General features: G+C 41.3%; 1 protein-coding gene across 4 annotated transcripts in view; it reads right to left on the bottom strand.

The window, feature by feature from the left end:
• Positions 1 to 20405, bottom strand: part of LOC130274080 (lipoxygenase homology domain-containing protein 1-like) — a 316463-nt gene that overhangs the window by 100788 nt on the left and 195270 nt on the right. For all 4 annotated transcript variants that reach the window (XM_056521934.1, XM_056521930.1, XM_056521931.1 and 1 more), the window contains one exon: positions 19121 to 19343. In XM_056521934.1, the coding sequence (XP_056377909.1) occupies positions 19121 to 19343 (223 nt within the window). The remainder of the gene's footprint in view (positions 1 to 19120; positions 19344 to 20405) is intronic.

The following is a 20405-nucleotide window of genomic DNA, read 5'->3' as shown; positions in this document are numbered from 1 at the left end:
TTCACACGGGCAGATTTTATTGCGGGACAGCAGCGTGTTTTCCGCTGCAAGTTTGAATCAGGATGGGCTCTCCACAACGTATTCTCCGCAGTGGAAATTTTGCTGCCCAAAATCTGTTTACGAAGAGCCTGTCCTGATTCAGTCTCGCAGCAGGAAACATGCTGCTGTCCCACAATAAAATCTTAGCATGTACACGGACCCTTAGTGTGAATTTCACAGCATGTGAACTAAGCCTAAGACTTGTCATGTAGATCATCATTCACATCAATGTTCAGATACTCAGGTATGTTTTATATAGGTAGTCTGGAATCTCTCATATTAATATCTTGCTATAGCATAATAGTCACACAATGTAGAGGTAGTCCGGCACCGCACAGTCAGCAATGCGGTGAGGCACTTGTGGAGGATCGTATATGGGGGAGCTATTCAACAGACAAAGTCTATACAGAAGTGGCAGTTCATAGAAAGGAATAATGAATGCACTCACCCAATATGGCAACTTGCTAGAAGAAGCAGCAAACGTACAGTGGGTAGAATCAGGGAGCAACCTTGTGGCAACAGACTGTTTCCTGCCCCAAGCGCTGAAAAGCGGCCTGAGAAAGTGCATTTGGGGGCGGGAAACAGTCTGTTGCCGTGAAGTTGCTTCCTGATTCTACCCGCTGTACATTTGCTTCTTTTAAGAATAAAAGTTCTTCTAGCAAGTTGCCACATTGGATGAGTGCATTCATTATTACTTTCTATGAACTGCCACTATAGCATAATAGTACTGCCATGCGAATATTGTACAACAAAGTAATACATAGAAATGAGAGGCATCTAAAGGACAAGAGGTGTATACAGTATATTAACAGTTAATGTTTTCCCAGAATAGAAGCTATTAACCTCTTAAGGACCAATGACGTTGTGGAACGTCATGACACCCTGGGCTTTAAGGACCAATGACGTTCCAAAACGTCATGGTGTTTTCCGGTCCCTGCCGCTCGCCGGGCAGAGATCGGAATCGTATGCCTGTTGAAATGCTTCAGCAGGCATCCAGGGCAAATGCCGAGGGGGCAATGTAGGCCCCCCATGTCAGCGATCGCCGCAAATCGCAAGGGAAATCGCCCTTGCGATCTGCGGCGATACCGGGCTGATCGGGTCTCTGGCACCCGACCGCCCGGTAATTTTGCATGATCCCAGTTGTCATAGACAGCCAGGATCATGCTGGAGGCTAGAAGTGAGGTGGCAAGCCTGCCACCTCCTCCTATCCCCTGCGATCCGTCGGTTAGTTAACCCACCAATCGCAGGGCGGGGGGCCGGTTACTTCCTCCTGCCCTGCCCGGCCCCTGGAAGTCCGGAGAGGACGGGAGGAAGACCGGAGGACGCGGCGGGAGACCGGCCCCGGTACCTCGTCCCTGAAGACCCGGATCCCGGTGATGAAGACGGCGGCGGCGACAGGTGAGTTCCTCTTCAGCCGCGGTCGGGCCCTTAACAGCAATGCATGTCGCCGTAAAGCGACATGCATTGCTGTATTGGGACCCTGTATACTACAACTCCCAGCATGCCCATACAGCCCTTGGCGTCTGGGCATGCTGGGAGTTGCAGTTTTGCAACATCTGGAGGTCCGCAGTTTTGGGACCACTGTGCCCTTCCAGATGTTGCAAAACTACACATCCTCAGCATGCCCTTACTGTCCAGGCCTGCTGGGAGTTGTAGTTCTGTAACATCTGGCCCTTCAGATGTTGCAGAACTACAACTCCCAGCATGCCTGGACAGTTTTGGCATACTGGGAGTTGTAGTTTTGCAACATCTGGAAGGGCACAGATTGGGAACCACTGTATTAGTGGTCTGAAAACTGTAGTCCTCCAGATGTTACAAAACTACAAATCCAAGCATGCTGGGAGTTGTAGTTCGGCAACATCTGGCTCTAAAGATGTTGCCGAACTACTACTTCAAGCATGCCTGAGAATGTTTGGGAGTTGTGGTTTTGCAACAACTGGAGGCACACTGGTTGGGAAGCATTGTCTGTTTCCTAACTCAGTGTTTCCCAACCCGTGTGCCTCCAGCTGTTGCAAAACTATAACTACCAGCATGCACTGATAGACTGTGCATGCTGGGAGTTGTAGTTTTGCAACAGCTGGAGGTCCCCCCCCCCCCCTGTGAATGTACAGGGTACAGGGGAAACTCGCTGTAATTCCCCGCCCGTGTGACTGTACCCTAAAAACAATACACTACACTAACACAAAATAAAATAAAAAGTAAAAAACACTACATATACACATACCCCTACACAGCCCCCCCTCCCCAATAAAAATGAAAAACATCAGGTACGTCACTGTTTCCAAAATGGAGCCTCCAGCTGTTGCAAAACAACAACTCCCAGTATTGCCGGACAGCCGTTGACTGTCCAGGCATGCTGGGAGTTTTGCAACAGCTGGAGGCACCCTGTTTGGGAATCACTGACATAGAATACCCCAATATGTCCACCCCTATGCAAATCCCTCAAATGCGCATGGCGCTCTCACTTTGGAGCCCTGTCGTATTTCAAGGCAACAGTTTAGGGTCACATACGGGGTATCGCTGTACTCGGGAGAAATTGCCTAACAAATTTTGGGGGGCTTTTTCTCCTTTCACCCCTTATGAAAAGGTGAAGTTGGGGTCTACACCAGTATGTTAGTGTAAAAAAAAAATTTTTTACACTAACATGCTGGTGTTGCCCCATACCTTTCATTTTGACAAGAGGTAAAAGGGAAAAACGCTGATTTGCACAGGGGTGGCTGATTGTTACAGCGGTTTTCACAAACGCAAAAAAACAAAAACAAAGCACATGTGACCCCATTTCGGAAACTACACCCCTCACGGAATGTAATGAGGGGTGCAGTGAGAATTTACACCCCACTGGTGTCTGACAGATCTTTGGAACAGTGGGCTGTGCAAATTAAGCATTTTGTACAGCCCACTGTTCCAAAGATCTGACAGACACCAGTGGGGGGTAAATGCTCACTGTATCCCTTGTTACGTTCCTCAAGGGGTCTAGTTTCCAAAATGGTATGCCATGTGGGGGTTATTTTGCTGTCCTGGCACCATAGGGGCTTCCTAAATGCGACATGCCCCCCGAGCAAAATTTGCACTCAAAAAGCCAAATATGACTCCTTCTCTTCTGAGCATTGTAGTTCGCCCGTATTGCGCATCAGGTCAACTTATGGGGTACCTCCATACTCAGAAGAGATGGGGTTACAAATTTTGGGGGGTATTTTCTGCTATTAACCCTTGCAAAAATGTGACATTTGGGGGGGAAACACACATTTTAGTGAAAAAAAAATATTTTTTTTACGTATGCAAAAGTCGTGAAACCCCTGTGGGGTATTAAGGCTCACTTTATTCCTTGTTACGTTCCTTAAGGGGTCTACTTTCCAAAATGGTATGCCATGTGGGTATTTTTTGCTGTCCTGGTACCATAGGGGCTTCCTAAATGCGACATGCCCCCGAGCAAAATTTGCTCTCAAAAAGCCAAATATGACTCCTTCTCTTCTGAGCATTGTAGTTTGCCCGTAGTGCACTTCAGGTCAACTTATGGGGTACCTCCATACTCAGAAGAGATAGGGTTACAAATTTTGGGGGGTATTTTCTGCTATTAACCCTTGCATAAATGTGAAATTTGGGGGGAAACACACATTTTAGTGAAATTTTGTTTTTATTTTTTTACATATGCAAAAGTCGTGAAACACCTGTGGGGTATTAAGGCTCACTTTATTCCATGTTACATTCCTCAAGGGGTCTAGTTTCCAAAATGGTATGCCATGTGTTTTTTTTCCTGTTCTGGCACCATAGGGGCTTCCTAAATGCAACATGCCCCCCAAAAACTATTTCAGAAAAACGTACTCTCCAAAATCCCCTTGTCGCTCCTTCGCTTCTGAGCCCTCTACTGCGCCCGTCGAACAATTTACATAGACATATGAGGTATGTGCATACTCGAGAGAAATTGGGCTACAAATGTAAGTATACATTTTCTCCTTTTACCCCTTGTAAAAATTCAAAAATTGGGTCTACAAGAACATGCGAGTGTAAAAAATGAAGATTGTGAATTTTCTCCTACACTTTGCTGCTATTCCTGTGAAACACCTAAAGGGTTAAAATGCTGACTGAATGTCATTTTGAATACTTTGGGGGGGGGGGGGTGCAGTTTTTATAATGGGGTCATTTGTGGGGTATTTCTAATATGAAGACCCTTCAAATCCACTTCAAACCTGAACTGGTCCCTGAAAAATTGTGATTTTGGAAATTTTGTGAAAAATTGGAAAATTGCTGCTGAACTTTGAAGCCCTCTGGTGTCTTCTAAAAGTAAAAACACGTCAATTTTATGATGCAAACATAAAGTGGACATATTGTATATGTAAATAAAAAAAATTATTTGGAATATCCATTTTCCTTACAAGAAGAGAGCTTCAAAGTTAGAAAAATGCTACATTTTCAATTTTTTCATCAAATTTTGGAATTTTTCACTAAGAAATGATGCAAGTATCAACATAATTTTACTAATAACATAAAGTAGAATATGTCACGAAAAAACAATCTCGGAATCAGAATGATAGGTAAAAGCATTCCAGAGTTATTAATGCTTAAAGTGACAGTGGTCAGATGTTCAAAAAACGCTCTGGTCCTAAGGTGTAAAATGGCCTGGTCCTTAAGGGGTTAAATATAGTCCTAGAAGGTGTAGCTATACACAAGACATAAAATAAACAGTAACAGAACTACAAAATGGTGTCAGGGAGAAGTCTGTCAGTAACATGTCCAAGAACCAATAAATCAGGGGTGGCTGACAGGTATGAAGCAGCACTGGGAAGCTATCCACAGCCAGTGCACAGTTCTGGTATATTTGGAGACTCTCTGACAGGTGTGAGTCTATCTGCCTAAGACAAACACTCTTGAGACCCAGTGACTTTCATGTCTTTCATGGACATCGAATCAATACTGTTCATCAAAGCACAGAGCTGCCACTCAGCCGGATCACTTGATCTCAGGGTTTATGAAAGTTTCATCGTCTGAGCAATGACAGTTTTCCATTAAAAAGTTTCTACCACACGCATTGATTTGTATTGTGAGCTTAGCTTTTGTTTGCTTATTGTTTTGATGTAATATCTGTAGATAGCAGTGAAGCGCTCTTTTATAAGTTGATGTTTAGTAATCATTTCAGCTGTATACAGGCACTTTCCTATCGATGACAGAGTGTGGCTATTTGCAATTCACCAGCTCTAAAGGAGACTAAGGGAAAATAAGATGAAATTTCACCAAGTATTTGGTTTTGAGTTTTGTGCACTAGTCATGCAGTATATTGAACTTATCCGCCGTCATTTCAGAGTGATTGCATTTTTACTTTTTAATAATAACATTTTCCTGGGGCAGCCCCTTTGCAGATACACACTTTTTCCATGTATTGACTGCATAGATGGAGCAGCACTTGGCAGCTGAACAGTACCAGGTCACCTGACAGTCTCCAGGAAGTGAAGATGTACTGTACAGCTTCATTTTTAACCCCTAAAGGACCAGGCAAATTTTAGTTTTTGCACTTTAGTTTTTTTCCTCCTTCTAAAAGCCATAGTGCTTTAAATTTTGTACCTACAGACCCATATACAGTAAGGGCTTGTTTTTTTGACTCACCAATTGTTATTTGTAATGAAATCACTTATTTAATAACAAAAATTAGAAACAAAAACATTATGTGAAATTAAAAAAACAACGCTATTTTGTAATTTTTGGGGCTTCTGTTTCTACACAGTGCACTTTTCAGTAAAAATGACACCTTGGGGAAGATTTATCAAAACCTGTCTAGAGGAAAATTGCTGAGTCGCCCAAAGCAACCAATCAGATTGCTTCTTTTGTTTTTCAGAGGCCTTTTCAGAAATGAAAGATGCGATCTGTTTGGTTGCTATGGGCAACTCAGCAACTCTTCCTCTAGACAGAGTTTGATAAATCTCCCCCCTTATCTTTGTTCTGTAGGTCCATATGATTACAAGGATACCCAATTTATATAGGTGTTATTTGTAAAAATGTAAACTACATGCACCAAAATTAGTATGCTGATAATTGTCCTCTTCTGCCCCCTATAACCTTTTTTTCTCCCTTTTTGTGCTGTGGTCTGTAGTTTTTATTGGTATTGGTTTTTGTTTTGATGGGACTTTTTGTTTGCTCTTTATAAAAAAAAAATTATGATATATGAAGAGACCAAAAATGGGCAATTTTTGACTTTTTTTTACGTGTACGCCATCAACCGTGCAATTTAATTAACCTCATAATTCAATAGTTCGGACATTTACGCACGCGGCTGTATTTTATAAAAAAAATTGGAAAAGGGGAGCTCTTTTTTACACTTTCTTTTTTTTAGTCCCCACAGGGGGCTATAACATGCAATCTTGCATTGCATACACTGTTCAATGCTTTGGCTGCTCTAGCCTGCCATGGCACGGATTGGACAGTGAGGAGGTAGGTAAGGGCACTCGTGCTGTCCTCTCAGCTGATCGGGACCCGCGATTTCGCCGTGGATGTCCCGATCAGCTCCTTTGAGGTACTGGCAAAAGTTAGATACCGCATTTAGATGTTGCAATCAACTTTGATTGCGGTGTCTAAAGGGTTAATACCAGGCATCTTCCCTATCGTCTGTGAGCATGCTTCAAACTTTGGTAATGGTAAAGGCGTACAGGTATGCCCTTGGTCCTTAAGTACCAGGATGCAGGGGCATACCTGTATGCCTTTCATCCTTAAGAGGTTAAATAGTTTACTGTTTAAAAGTTTATACTGTATAATTATACATAACAGATACACCCCCAGTCAAATCTCAGCATGAAGAAAATAAAAACGGGACTCTAAAGGATGGCGCTATTCTATATGAAGAAAGAGTGACTAACTGAATTAGCAAAACCGTACTTTAATAGAAAGACAGTCTGCATGTACATCCATAAGCAAGACGCGTTTCGGGTACTATCCTACCCTTATCAATTGCAGGTGTAAGGCATGTCAAGTGCATAGCTTCTATATATATTCAAAAAAGACCACCAAAGGCAGGAAAATGGGGGCGTGGTTTGCCAGACAGAGTACATGCATAAAGAAATAAAACATACAAATAATAATAAAACAAAAGGTCATAATCCTAATTATATAAACACATTAATAAATACTATAAAAATTATTAAAATAGACAGTTTCTTGCAAAGCATTATGTAAGAAAAAATGCACGGTTATATAATACAACCCTCATGTGATCTCACTTAAATTCTTCCGGACAGTTTATAAATAAAACACATCTTCAGGTTTAGATGATCGTATAAAAGAAAGTGCAATATAGCTAAAATTATAGATCCATGTAGATCATCAGTAAGGGCTTGGTTTCAAATCATTATGTTTAGAGATGTGAAAGCATATAATATGTATGAAACTGAGAGCATGTGTAAACATAGTAAGGACGGTTTTTATGAATGAGATCTGATGGACGTGATGACGTCAGAATGATAGTGGCCACATTGAATGATTGTAATGAATGAAAAGAATGGACGTAACGTCAGAGGATTTATTTTTTATTTTTGTTTGAACATGTTGTCTGCACTCTTCCCCACCCCCTCAGCCCAACCCTATATAAGTAGTAGTTAGCTACACATGGGCCTTTTCTTTTCTGGCAGCCTCCCAGTCTGACTGGGAGAGCATGGTAAGTGAGCTATAACATCCTGTTCACACTGGTGTGGTGCTGTGCGGCGTCCTTTGCTGCCGTGGCGCCGTGTCTGCGGGTAGGTGCGACCCATGGACTGGTTTGAGTGGCGTTGGGGCCGCTCTGCCAGTGGGTCGTTCCCCCTGTGGGCTCTGGTGTCGCAGCGGTGGTGTCGCCGCCCAGTGCTTCGCCATTTTATGTTAGGGACGTTAGGGACCCACTCTAAATAGGTGGCCTTGACATGGAGAGTGGGCTTTGTACTTTTTGATCAAAACGTATATACTAACAACCTGTTAGTTTTTGAAATTATGCTGAGAAGCAAATGGATCATTGTGCAAGATTGTAGATGTGCACCATGTCTGTTTTCTACCTGAGTACACGTAACGTCAGATGATGTTTACTATAGAAAAAACCCTATGTCTTACTGGTAAGCGCATGCCGATGGGATAACGGCAAATGACAGAACGATTAGACTAGCAACTGAAGGAATGGAGGAACGCACTAATTATATAGAAGCGAAGCTTTAGGGCTGGAAATCTATGAAGTGCATCTATTGGTAAATATTACTATTTAGGTGTAATATTAATATTGAGGGAAAGGGGAATTAAAAGCTTAGAAGATATTGGTGGAAAAAAGGCACATAGGCCAAGCAAGGGTGTGCTTGTTCGCTAGTTCTATATATATATATATATATATATATATATATATATATACACATATACATAAAAAGTGAGTTGTGGTAATGGTATAAATAGAGAGAATGGAAGTGACAGTAACAGTAACTCTAAATGTCGGTGAACGGAGAATCGGCACCTAGGAGAATGGGATGCAGAATAATCTAGTGTGTATAATGGTGGTGAATGATCTGATTAATGAAAATACTTACTTAAATTAAGGAGACCGGCGGACATGAAGCCGGTACTGGGAGAAAATAGATGTAATATTCAAGCATATATAGCAATGGTGAATGGTCTGATATATAAATATATAAACCTGCATTAAGTACACTAGGGAAATAAAGCAGCAAAGGGCAAATAGAACAGCAATACTAATATGAGGAAATGCATAAGTTCTGAAACAAAATAGCAGCATATTATAATAATGTAAATATTATAGCTGTTAAATATATGGGGAAGGAAGAGGGGAGAAAGTTTTAATAGAAACATTTCTAGGAAGGGAGGAATTTTCAGTGTATGTTCTCAATATATTCATTAAGACCAAACAGAACCAATGTTTTTAAAAGATAAATCCAATAGTTCTCTCTCTTTTTGAGAGAGTTAAAACATTGATTAATATTTCTGGATATATGTTCAATGGGATAATATTTGAATGCGCCAAAGTCACAGTTATAATATTCTGCTGCATGTCTGGATACGCTGTGTAACATATAGACGTTGGTGACATTAGCACGGTGCTTGTTTATGTGACATCTGAATGGTTGAATGGTGCGGCAGACATATTGGAGTCCGCACTGGCATTCCATAAGATAAATAACATATGAAGTGCTGCAATTCATAAAAGACTTTATCTGAAAAATTTCCCCAGTGACTGTGGACTTAAATTTTTTTTTTGCATTATTTAAATTTACGCAGCACTTACAAGAAGTAGTGTTACATTTAAAAGAACAGGTAAAAAAGAATGGCTTGTACTCTGTTTGGTTGCTTGTTTCAGTTACTTGGGGCTAGGAATTTGGATTTACGGAACGTAATATTCGGTTTGGTTGGAATTATACCTTTTAAATAGGGATCTAACATTAGGATACCCCAGTGTTTGGACAGTATCTGTCTAATTGTCTTAAGATCCAAGCTATAGTTGGTGATAAAATTAATTTTAAAATGATCATTAATATTTGTGGAGATTTTTTCTTTAGGCAGTAGACAGGTTTGATAGTCCAGTGTAGCTGCTTTCTGTCTGGCATTTGTGACTATGGATTTCGGGAAGTCTTTCCTTTTGAATATTGAAACCAAGGTTTTACTTTGTTCCATATATATTTCTTTTTTTGTGCAGTCAGTTCCATCTAATTCTTTTAAACTGTCCGTATGGGATATTTAGCAGCCACTTCTGATAGTGTGCACTAGCGTTAAAAAATATATTGCTAGTGAATTCCAGGTTCCATGTGTTAGTGTTAATATCTTTTACAAAGGTTTCTAGTTCCTCTTTTGTGCCACCCCATACGATAAAAATATGATAAAAATAATTTTTCATAAAGGCCCATAAATAAGTTTGCTAAACTTGGTGCGAAATGCGATCTCATCGCAGTGCCACATTCTTGTTTGTATATGCGGCCATTAAATTCAAAATAATTATGGTGTAGAATAAATCGTATACCTTCTAGAATGAAATTTCGTTGTATAGGTGGCATGTTGGGATCTAATTCCAGAAAATGTGGTCAACGATGGTGTAAAGTGATGTTACATTAATGGCGAGAAACAGATAATGAGATTGCCAAGGAATAGTGAGTATAGTTTTAATGAAATCTGATGTGTCCCTTGTATATGATGGTAATAGGATATAATATCGTTGTAAAATGATATCGATATATTCAGACAAATTTGAAGTAAGAGAGTTAATACCTGAAATGATAGGGCGGCCAGGGGGGTGTTCAAATAATAAAACAGAGGTGTATTGGGTTTTGTTATGGACATTATTTATACTCCATTCAGAAAGCTGTCCTTTAGAAGTTCTTTAACCCCCTAAGGACTGAGAGTTTTTTGATTTTTGCACTTTCGTTTTTTCCTCCTCACCTTTTAAAAATCATAACCCTTTAAATTTTGCACCTAAAAATCCATATGATTGCTTATTTTTTGCGCCACCAATTCTACTTTGCAGTGACATCAGTCATTTTACCCAAAAATCTACAGCGAAACAGAAAAAAAAATCATTGTGCGATGAAATTGAAGAAAAAAACGCCATTTTGTAAATTTTGGGGGCTTTCGTTTCTATGCAGTACATTTTTCAGTAAAATTGACACCTGATCTTTATTCTGTAGGTCCATACGATTAAAATGATACCCTACTTATATCGGTTTGATTTTGCCGTACTTCTGGAAAAAATCATAACTACATGCATTGAAATTTATACGTTTAAAATTGTCATCTTCTGACCCCTATAACTTTTTTATTTTTCTGCATATGGGGCGTTATGAGGGCTAATTTTTTGCGCCGTGATCTGACATTTTTAGCGGTACCATTTTGTATTGTATTGATCGGACTTTTTGATTGCTTTTTATTAATTTTTTCATGATATAAAATGCGACCAAAAATACGTTATTTTGGAATTTGGAATTTCTTTGCGCGTACGCCATTGACCGTGCGGTTTAATAAATTATATATTTTTATAGTTTGGACATTTACGCACGCGGTGATACCACATATGTTTATATTTATTTTTATTCACATGGTGTTTTTTTTTTATGGGAAAAGGGGGGTGATTTGAACTTTTATTAAGGAAAGGGTTAAATCCCATTTATTAACTTTTCTTTTTTACACTTTTTTTTGCAGTGTTATAGCTCCCATAGGGACCTATAGCCCTGCACACACTGATTGCCAGCACTGTTCATTGCAAAGCCATAGCTTTACAGTGATCTGTGTTATCGGCGGTCGATTGCTCAAGCCTGCATCTCAGGCTCGGAGCAATCAATCGCTGAAGGGACACGCCGGAGGAAGGTAAGAGGACCACCGCTCATGTCCCAGCTGATCGGGACACCGTATTTTCACTGCGGTGGTCCTGATCAGCCCCACTGAGCAGCCGGGCAGCTTTCACTTTCATTTTAGGGTTAATAGCGCACGGCACCGCGATCGCTGCCGCGCGCTATTTGCCCTGGGTCCCGGCTTCAGATACATGCCAGGACCGACCCGCGTTATATCGCGGGGGCCAGCCAAGGACGTATATATACGTCCTTGGTCGTTAAGGGGTTAAGCTCCACCGTATATTTAACGGTTGGATTAGAAACTGATAAAAGCTGCTTAGCCTCGTGGATGTAATCCTCTCTATTTAGCAGGACTATTTAGCTCACACATTATGGGGCAGATCTATCAAGAGTGAATAGCAAATATATGATATGCATTAGCTGCCGAATATTGTAAATCAGTTTTACCCAACATTTTCTAAATTACAAACAAGAAGCAACACAAGTAAAGGCATCATGTGTAGGGCACTTGCATTGGGAGACAACTGAGTCGCCCCTTGCCTGGAATGGCTAATGGCTCGGAAAACTGTCATCAGTGTCACTGCACTAACCTGCTGCTACAGGCAGATAGTGTGGGTGACACTATAGACAACCATACTCACGTGTCTGCGATCCATGCCTCCATTGTCCTGGTATCTTCATCTGTTTCCTCCGTTCGGCTGGCATTCCTGGGTCACGGGTGGGGCTCAGTGACCTCACCGCTGTAGTCTATCTGCTGGGCCCTGCTGCAAGCAGGCCTAGAGAGCAGGCCAAACGGAGGAAACAGATGAAGATACTGGGACCATGAAAGCACGGATCGGACACGTGAGTATGGTTGTCATCAGTGTCACCCACACTACCTGCCTGTAGCAGCAGGTTAGTGCGGTGACTCTAATGACAGTTCTCCTTTAAACAACAATGTCCACCATTGAGCTTTCACACCAAAAATGACCATAAAAGTCACCAGAATTTAGATAAATATATGAAATCTTTATCTGACTTTTTAGCGGACCTTGCTCTGTAGTGTTGATCTGTGTGACCAAGCACAAGCTATGGACTCTATTCGACTCTCTAATGATTTAAAAAAAAAAAAAAGCTATGACCAGGCCTTGTCTTCATTAAAGCAAGAACTGTCTGACATGTCCAAGGAACGTTCCGATGACAAGGCGGATATTAAACATACTGGAGACAGGGTTGAAGTATTAGAAGATAATCAATCTACTATTATCTCTCACATGGCTGCGGCTCAAAACAATAGATAGCAAATTTAGTTTCTCCGCTCTACAGTGTAGATTTTTCTCTTCTTGGGGGCGCGATTTCTTATTAGCATGTGTTTTAGAGTAAATTATTGTTAGTAATTTCTTCAATTGCACAAAATTATATGCATCACATACACTCTCTATCCATGGTGAATTTTTTAAGCAAAATGTATGAAGAAGTGTGCAAATTTTTATGAATTTTGCACAAAAACTGCTTGCTTAAAGGGGTACTCCGGTGAAAAACTTTTTTTTTTTTTTAAATCAACTGGTGCCAGAAAGTTAAACAGATTTGTAAATTATTTCTATTAAAAAATCTTAATCCTTCCTGTACTTATTAGCTGCTGAATACTACAGTATTTTCCATTTGAAACACAGAGCTGTCTGCTGACATCATGAGCACAGTGCTCTCTGCTGACATCTCTGTCCATTTTAGGAACTATCCAGAGTAAAAGGAAATCCCCATAGCAAACATATGCTGTTCTGGACAATTCCTAAAATGGACAGAGATGTCAGCAGAGAGCACTGTGCTCGTAATGTCAGCAGACAGCTCTGTGTTTCAAATGGAAAATAATTTCCACTGTAGTATTCAGCAGCTAATAAGTACAGGAAGGATTAAGATTTTTTAATAGAAGTAATTTACAAATCTGTTTAACTTTCTGGCACCAGTTGATTTAAAAATAAAAGTTTTTCAATGGAGTACCCCTTTAACAACTGTGAAAAAAAGACTAACAACAACAAAAAAACTGATTTTACATCTCTCCCGATCTCTGTATGTTTCTATTTATTTATCTATCTGTCAGGTTTTTATCTTGCCACAATGTGGGGTCACTTACTAATGTGATTCTGAATGTTTTTTTTTCTTGGGTTTTGTGCCCAAATTGTGTTGCACACTTCATGTACCAGAATTTGTGACCAAAAAATCCCATAAACCTGACAAACTCTCCATTTTATTCAGAAAATCCGAAAAAGGGGCATGTCCACCAAGAAAAGGGGCATGTCTGACAAAGAAGGTGTGTGCCCCAGACAGTTTCGATTTTTTTAAATTTTTTTACAAATTTACTAATGTCCCCACATAAAATGTGGTGGATTTGAGCTCTGGAATTGAGCTCAGAGCAGTTGTAAACTAATAATGTAATGCAATTCAAAATATTCCATATACCGTACTCAATAATTAATGCCAGTAGATACCTAGTGTGTATCACTTTAATAATATACATAAGCTTCACTATGTGACTAAAACGAGGCTATGTTTGTACTATTATTGTTCTAATTCGTAAAAAGAACACCATTTGCCTTATTGAATTTCCTGTTTTAACCCCTTAAGGACTCAGCCTTTTTCAGTTTTTGCATTTTCATTTTTTCCTCATCACCTTCTAAAAATCATAACGCTTTCAATTTTGCACATATAATTCCATATGATGGCATATTTTTTGAGCCACCAATTCTACTTTGCAGTGACATTATTAATTTTACCCAAAAATCCACGGCGAAACACGAAAGAAATTCATTGTGTGACAAAATTGAAGAAAAAATTTCATTTCTACGCAGTGCGTTTTTCAGTAAAAATGACACTTTATCTTTATTCTGTAGGTCCAAACGGTTAAAATGATACCCTACGTATATAGGTTTGATTTTGTCGTACTTTTGAAAAAAATCATAACTACATGCAGGAAAATTTATACCTTTAAAATTGTCATCTTCTGACCCCTATAACTTTTTTATTTTTCCATGTTGGGCCGGTATGAGGGCTCATTTTTTGCACCGTATTCTGAAGTTTTTATTGGTATGATTTTTGCATTCAGTGGCGTTGCGACCCGGGTGCGGGGGGTGCGGCCCGCACCGGGTGACACCAACCCAATGGGGTGACACCAAGACGCTCCGCAGCACCCCTCCCCTCCCCCTCCCCAGCTACACAGACACCCCCCTCATCTGTGCCCGACCGGCCTCCCATCCGTCAGCACCCCCCTGCGCTGTGTGTGCGGTGCGCCCGTCCGTCAGCAAACCCCTTCTTTCACCTTCACTGTGCGCCCGACCATCATCACACCCCCCCTCACCTTCACCAGCACTGTGCCCGTCCTCCGCTCCAACGTCTGCGCCGGCCTGACGTCACACCGCATGGCCGCGCAGGAGGACGTGAGTTACGTCACTCGCACGGCGCCCGGTGAGAAGGAGCGCTGCGCTGGATGGGTGAGTTTGTATGTCTGTCTCTCTGTCTCTATCTATGCTTGTCTGTGACTGTGTGTATGTGACTGTGTGTGTTTGTGTGACTCTCTGAGTGTGTGTGTGTGACTCTGTGTGTGTGTGTGTGTGACTCTGTGTGTGTGTGTTTGTGCGACTCTGTGTGTGTGTCTGTCTGTCTGTGAGTGTGTGTCTCTCTGACTGTGTGTGTGTGTGTGTGTGTTTGTCTCTCTGTGTTGTATGTGTTTTTTTTTTTTTTGTGTGTGTGTGTGGGGGGGGGGGGGGGGGGGGGGGGGAGGTATAACCAGGGAACTATTGTGGGGAAACTCTGACCCATTGTGGGGAACCTGCAAGGGAACCTGCGGCCTAATGTGGGGAAACTACTACCAAATGTGGGGAGTCTATGCTACCTAATGTGGGGAATCTGTGCTACCAAATGTGGGGAGTCTATGCTACCTTATGTGGGGAATCTGTGCTAGCTAATGTGGGGAAATTGCTACCTAATGTGGGGAATCTGTGCTACCAAATGTGGGGAGTCTATGCTACCTAATGTGGGGAATCTGTGCTACCAAATGTGGGGAGTCTATGCTACCTTATGTGGGGAATCTGTGCTAGCTAATGTGGGGAAATTGCTACCTAATGTGGGGAATCTGTGCTACCTAATGTGGGGAAATTGCTACCTAATGTGGGGTAACTGGTACCTACCTAATGTGGGGGAACTGGTACCAAATGTGGGGAATCTATGCTGCCTAATGTGGGGAATAGATGCTAACTAATGTGGGGAAACTGCGACCTACCTAATGTGGGGGAACTGCTGCCTACCTAATGCTCCCCCCCTGGCAGTAGCACCCTCATCATCTACCAGCAACCCCCCCCCCCCAGCAGCACCTCCATCAACATATCCTGATGGTGGATGATGGAGGTGCTCCTGCCAGGAGGATGATCCTGCCGATGGATGATGAGGGTGATACTGCCAGGGGGGATGGCCAGTAGCACCCTCATCATCCTCCAGCAACACCTCCCCAGTAGTAGCACCCCCATCATCCACTAGCAACACCACCAATACCCCCCTCCCGTGGTAATAGCATCAGCTAATGGATGTTGAGGGGTGTTACTTTGGTTGTGGTATTATATTCAGATGGTGCACTGTATGGGAACGTTATATTCAGAGGGCGCAGTTTGTGGTAGTATTATTAGAGATGAGCGAACTTACAGTAAATTCGATTCGTCACGAACTTTTCAGCTCGGCAGTTGATGACTTATCCTGCGTAAATTAGTTCAGCCTTCAGGTGCTCCGGTGGGCTGAAAAAGGTGGATACATTCCTAGGAAAGAGTCTCCTAGGTCTGTATCCACCTTTTCCAGCCCACGGGAGCACCTGAAAGCTGAACTAATTTATGCAGGAAAAGTCATCAACTGCCGAGCAGAGAAGTTTGTGACGAGTTGAATTTACTGTGGTTTGCTCATCTCTAAGTATTATATTCAGAGGGTGCAGTGGGTGGTAGTATTATATTCAGAGGGTACAGTATGTGGCAGATTTATATTCAGGGGTACAGTATGTGGCAGATTTATATTCAGAGGGTACAGTATGTGGCAGATTTATATTCAGAGGGTACAGTATGTGGCAGATTTATATACAGAGGGTACAGTATGTGGCAGATTTATTTTCAGAGGGCGCAGTTTGTGGTAGTATTATATTCAGAGGGCGCAGTTTGTGGTAGTATTATATTCAGAGGGTATAGTGTGTGGCGGTATTATATTCAGGGGTACAGTATGTGGCAGATTTATATTCAGAGGGTACAGTATGTGTTGGTATTATATTCAGAATGTACAGTGTGTGGTAGTATTATATTCAGAGGGTACAGTGTATGGCGGTATTATATGCAGGGGTACAGTATGTGGCAGATTTATATTCAGAGTGTACAGTATGTGATAGTATTATATTCAGGGGTACAGTATGTGGCAGATTTATATTCAGAGGGTACAGTATGTGATAGTATTATATTCAGGGGTACAGTATGTGGCAGATTTATATTCAGGGGTACAGTATGTGGCAGATTTATATTCAGAGGGTACAGTATGTGTTGGTATAATATTCAGAATGTACAGTGTGTGGTAGCTTTATATTCAGTGGGTATGGTGTATAGTAGTATTATATTTAGAGGATACAGTGTCTGGCAGGTTTATAATAATAATTGTTTTCATATAGAGGATGAGAATGTGCTGACATAGTGAGGAGACATCTGGGCGTCACATTCTGCAGAGAGAAGTTTTAGCTGGAACAAGTCCTGGCGGTATGTACCATCTGAATTAGATAAGGAAAGACTATATAGAGAAGACGTCACCGGTAGTCACTGATGTCATTGTACATTCTCCTCTCTGTGTCCTGTAGTCACTTGTCCGTTCTACAGTTAGGTCAGTGAAACTACAACTCCCAGCATAACCTCACCACTGCTCAAAGGGGTACTCTACTGGAAAAAAAAAATTTAATCAGCTGGTGCTACAAAGTTAAACAGATTTGTAAATTACTTCTATTTAAAAATCTTAATCCTTCCAGTACTTATTAGCTGCTGTATAAGCGATTCACAGGAAGTTATTTTCTTTTTTAATTTATTTTCTGTCTGACCACAGTGCTTTGTGCTGACACCTCTGTCCATGTCAAGAACTGTCCATAGTAGGAGCAAATCCCCATAGCAAACCTATCCTGCTCTGGACAGTTCCTGACATGGACAGAGGTGTCAGCAAATAGCACTGTGGTCAGACTGGAAAGAACTACACAACTTCCTGTGGAGCATACACCAGCTTATAAGTACTGTAAGTATTAAGATTTTAAATAGAAGTAATTAAAAAATCTGCTTAACTTTCTGGCACCAGTTGATATAAAAGTAAATGTTTTCCAGTGGAGTACCCCTTTAAGTAATTCTGGGAGCTGTATATTTCAATGGTGAAAACTTCTTTAACACTTTCCTATTCTGTGGCAACTGGTATATCTGATTATTATACTGGAATTTCTCACAATGCACTACAACAGTGGTGTCTGTCACAACAGGCTAAAAACTTTCTGGGGGAAGGGGGTAGGTATGGGGGTGACACCATTTTCTACCGCACCGGGTGACACCAACCCTAGCAACGCCACTGTTTGCATTGATCGGACTTTTTGATTGCTTTTTATTCATTTTGTTATGATATAAAAAGTGACCAAAAATACACTATTTGGGATTTTGGAATTTTTTTGCACGTACGCCATTGACCGTGCGGTTTAATTAATGATATATTTTTATAGTTTGCACATTTATGCACGCAGCGATACCACATATGTTTATTTTTATTTACACAGTTTTTTTTTATGGGAAAAGGGGGGTGATTCAAACTTTTATTAGTGAAGGGGTTAAATGACCTTTAAATGACCTTTCTTAGGTTCTTTCACTTTTTTTTGCAGTGTTATAGCTCCCATAGGGTCCTATAACCCTGCACACACTGATCTTTTATCCTGATTCCTGAAAATCCATAGCTTTGCAAGGATCAGCGTAATAGTGGGTTGATTGTTCAAGCCTGTAGCTCGGAGGCGACGGAGCAAGGTAAGGGGGCCTCCGCGTCCTAGCTGATCGGGACATCGCCCGACTGAGCTGCCGGGAAGCTTTTACTTTAGTTTTCGACACGGCGATCAACTTTGATCGCCACGTCTGAAGGGTTAATAGCGCGCGGCACAACGATCTGTGCTGCGCTATTAGCCCAGGGTCCCGGCTGTCATTAGCAGCCGGGACCGACCCGGTGTGATGCGGGGTCACAGCGTGACCCTGTTTTAAACACCGGGACTGGGCGCAGGGCGTACAGATACGCCCTGCATCCTTAAGAGGATAAAGATGAATAAAAAATATTTGTTAACAAAAATATTCCATATACTCAGTGCTCACATACATGTTATTTGCAGATTTCTGCTGTATTTTGTGTTGCAGGAGCAGCCATAGCAGCGTGACTTGTGTCATGTAGTTTGGTTTTACTGATTAATTTAGCTTTTTTCTTTATTATTTCAAGCCTGAAAATGTCAATATACCATAATGGTTAACAATTGAAGTGCCACGGCTTCTTCCTCCAGTATTCTATTGGATCCCTGACCCAGTTTATCAGCAGTGGGCACCCGTGCATATTTTCTGTGGAGTTCTGCTTTCCTGGATAAGTCTATCTATCTATCTATCTACCTACCAATTGTACATGAATATTATGTATATCACCCCAATTGCTAGCACACTATAGACATCCTTTTCTGTTTATCATTTACATATGCCACTATAGCTAGAATGTCAGACTAGAATGAAGCACATAATAGTTTGCTGTGAACATACCAGAGAGGAAGGCTCTAAGAGGCCATTCTACCGGGATTTCAATCCATCTGTCTCCACTTAATGAAAGAGGAAGTGTTTTATTTATTGACTGGTTAAATGTATCCAAGGTTCTCGTATTCTGCATTTTTAAGTGGCACAAGGATAAGCGGCCCAGGTCTCCATGCCAGCTCTCGATGCCCAGCCTCACTTTAAATAACTCTCCTAGATCAAGTGTAAGATTTACCTAGAAACAAGAAAAGTATAGATTCTCCTGTTAATGCTGATACTGTACATAGCTCATAGCACCGACTGATCTATAACACACATCGCTATTAGCATTAGAAAGTGCTTGTACTACCATCTACTGATATTTCTAAACTCAATAAAACCTATTGTTATTTACTTATTTGTTATGGATGGAAGCTGGGGTGAAAAATGAAAAGTTTTTTTCTTCTTTTTCTTATCTCAAAGACCAAAGGAAAAATGTCGGCAACTCACCTAATCTTCTTTCTTGAGCTTTATTTTACATACTCACAAATTAAAAACATGTAACGGGATGGACGGGTCCAGGGGGGGTACAATAGGCGACAGCGGCCGTTGTTTCGCACTGCTGTTGTGCTTCGTCGGGCCTCTAGGCCCGACGAAGCACAACAGCAGTGCGAAACAACGGCCGCTGTCGCCTACTGTACCTCCCCTGGACCCGTCCATCCCGTTACATGTTTGTAATTTGTGAGTATGTACAATAAAGCTCAAGAAAGAAGATTAGGAGGGCCCCCGACGTTTTTCCTTTGGTCTTTGAGATAAGAATTGTTAACTGCTGCATGACGTCTGAGCACCACTGAACTACAATAGACAGTTATCCTTCTACACCTAACTTAATACTCCTCAATGTATGCAGAAGTAAGCAGTGCCGAACTATTCTACTTGTTCTGAAAACTACAAAGGTAATACAAGTTTGTTACCCCTGAGATGCCAATGATACTGATATAATGATCTCTTCTTGGCAGTTCTCCCAGAACTGGGTAATAATAACTCTTTATTAGAATATTTACATAATAATTACCAAATATTTGATATTGCCTTTGATCAGGACCTGTGTTCACATGTGGATATATAAATAAAACATCAACTAGCAAGCTGAAATAATGAATACGGATTAACAGTGATCCCCAACTGGCACACATTGGACCAACAGCTGGATTGGGTGAAGGGCTTTGATAAGACAGAAGCACTCCTGTGTGATGAACATTTTGCCACATCAGTGATTACAGAGGAGCAAGTATCTGAAAAATGCAGCGATATAAAA

Source organism: Hyla sarda, chromosome 5, assembly GCF_029499605.1.
Source record: "Hyla sarda isolate aHylSar1 chromosome 5, aHylSar1.hap1, whole genome shotgun sequence".
NCBI classification, from domain to species: domain Eukaryota; kingdom Metazoa; phylum Chordata; class Amphibia; order Anura; family Hylidae; genus Hyla; species Hyla sarda.
This window is presented reverse-complemented; position numbering and strand designations above follow the sequence as displayed.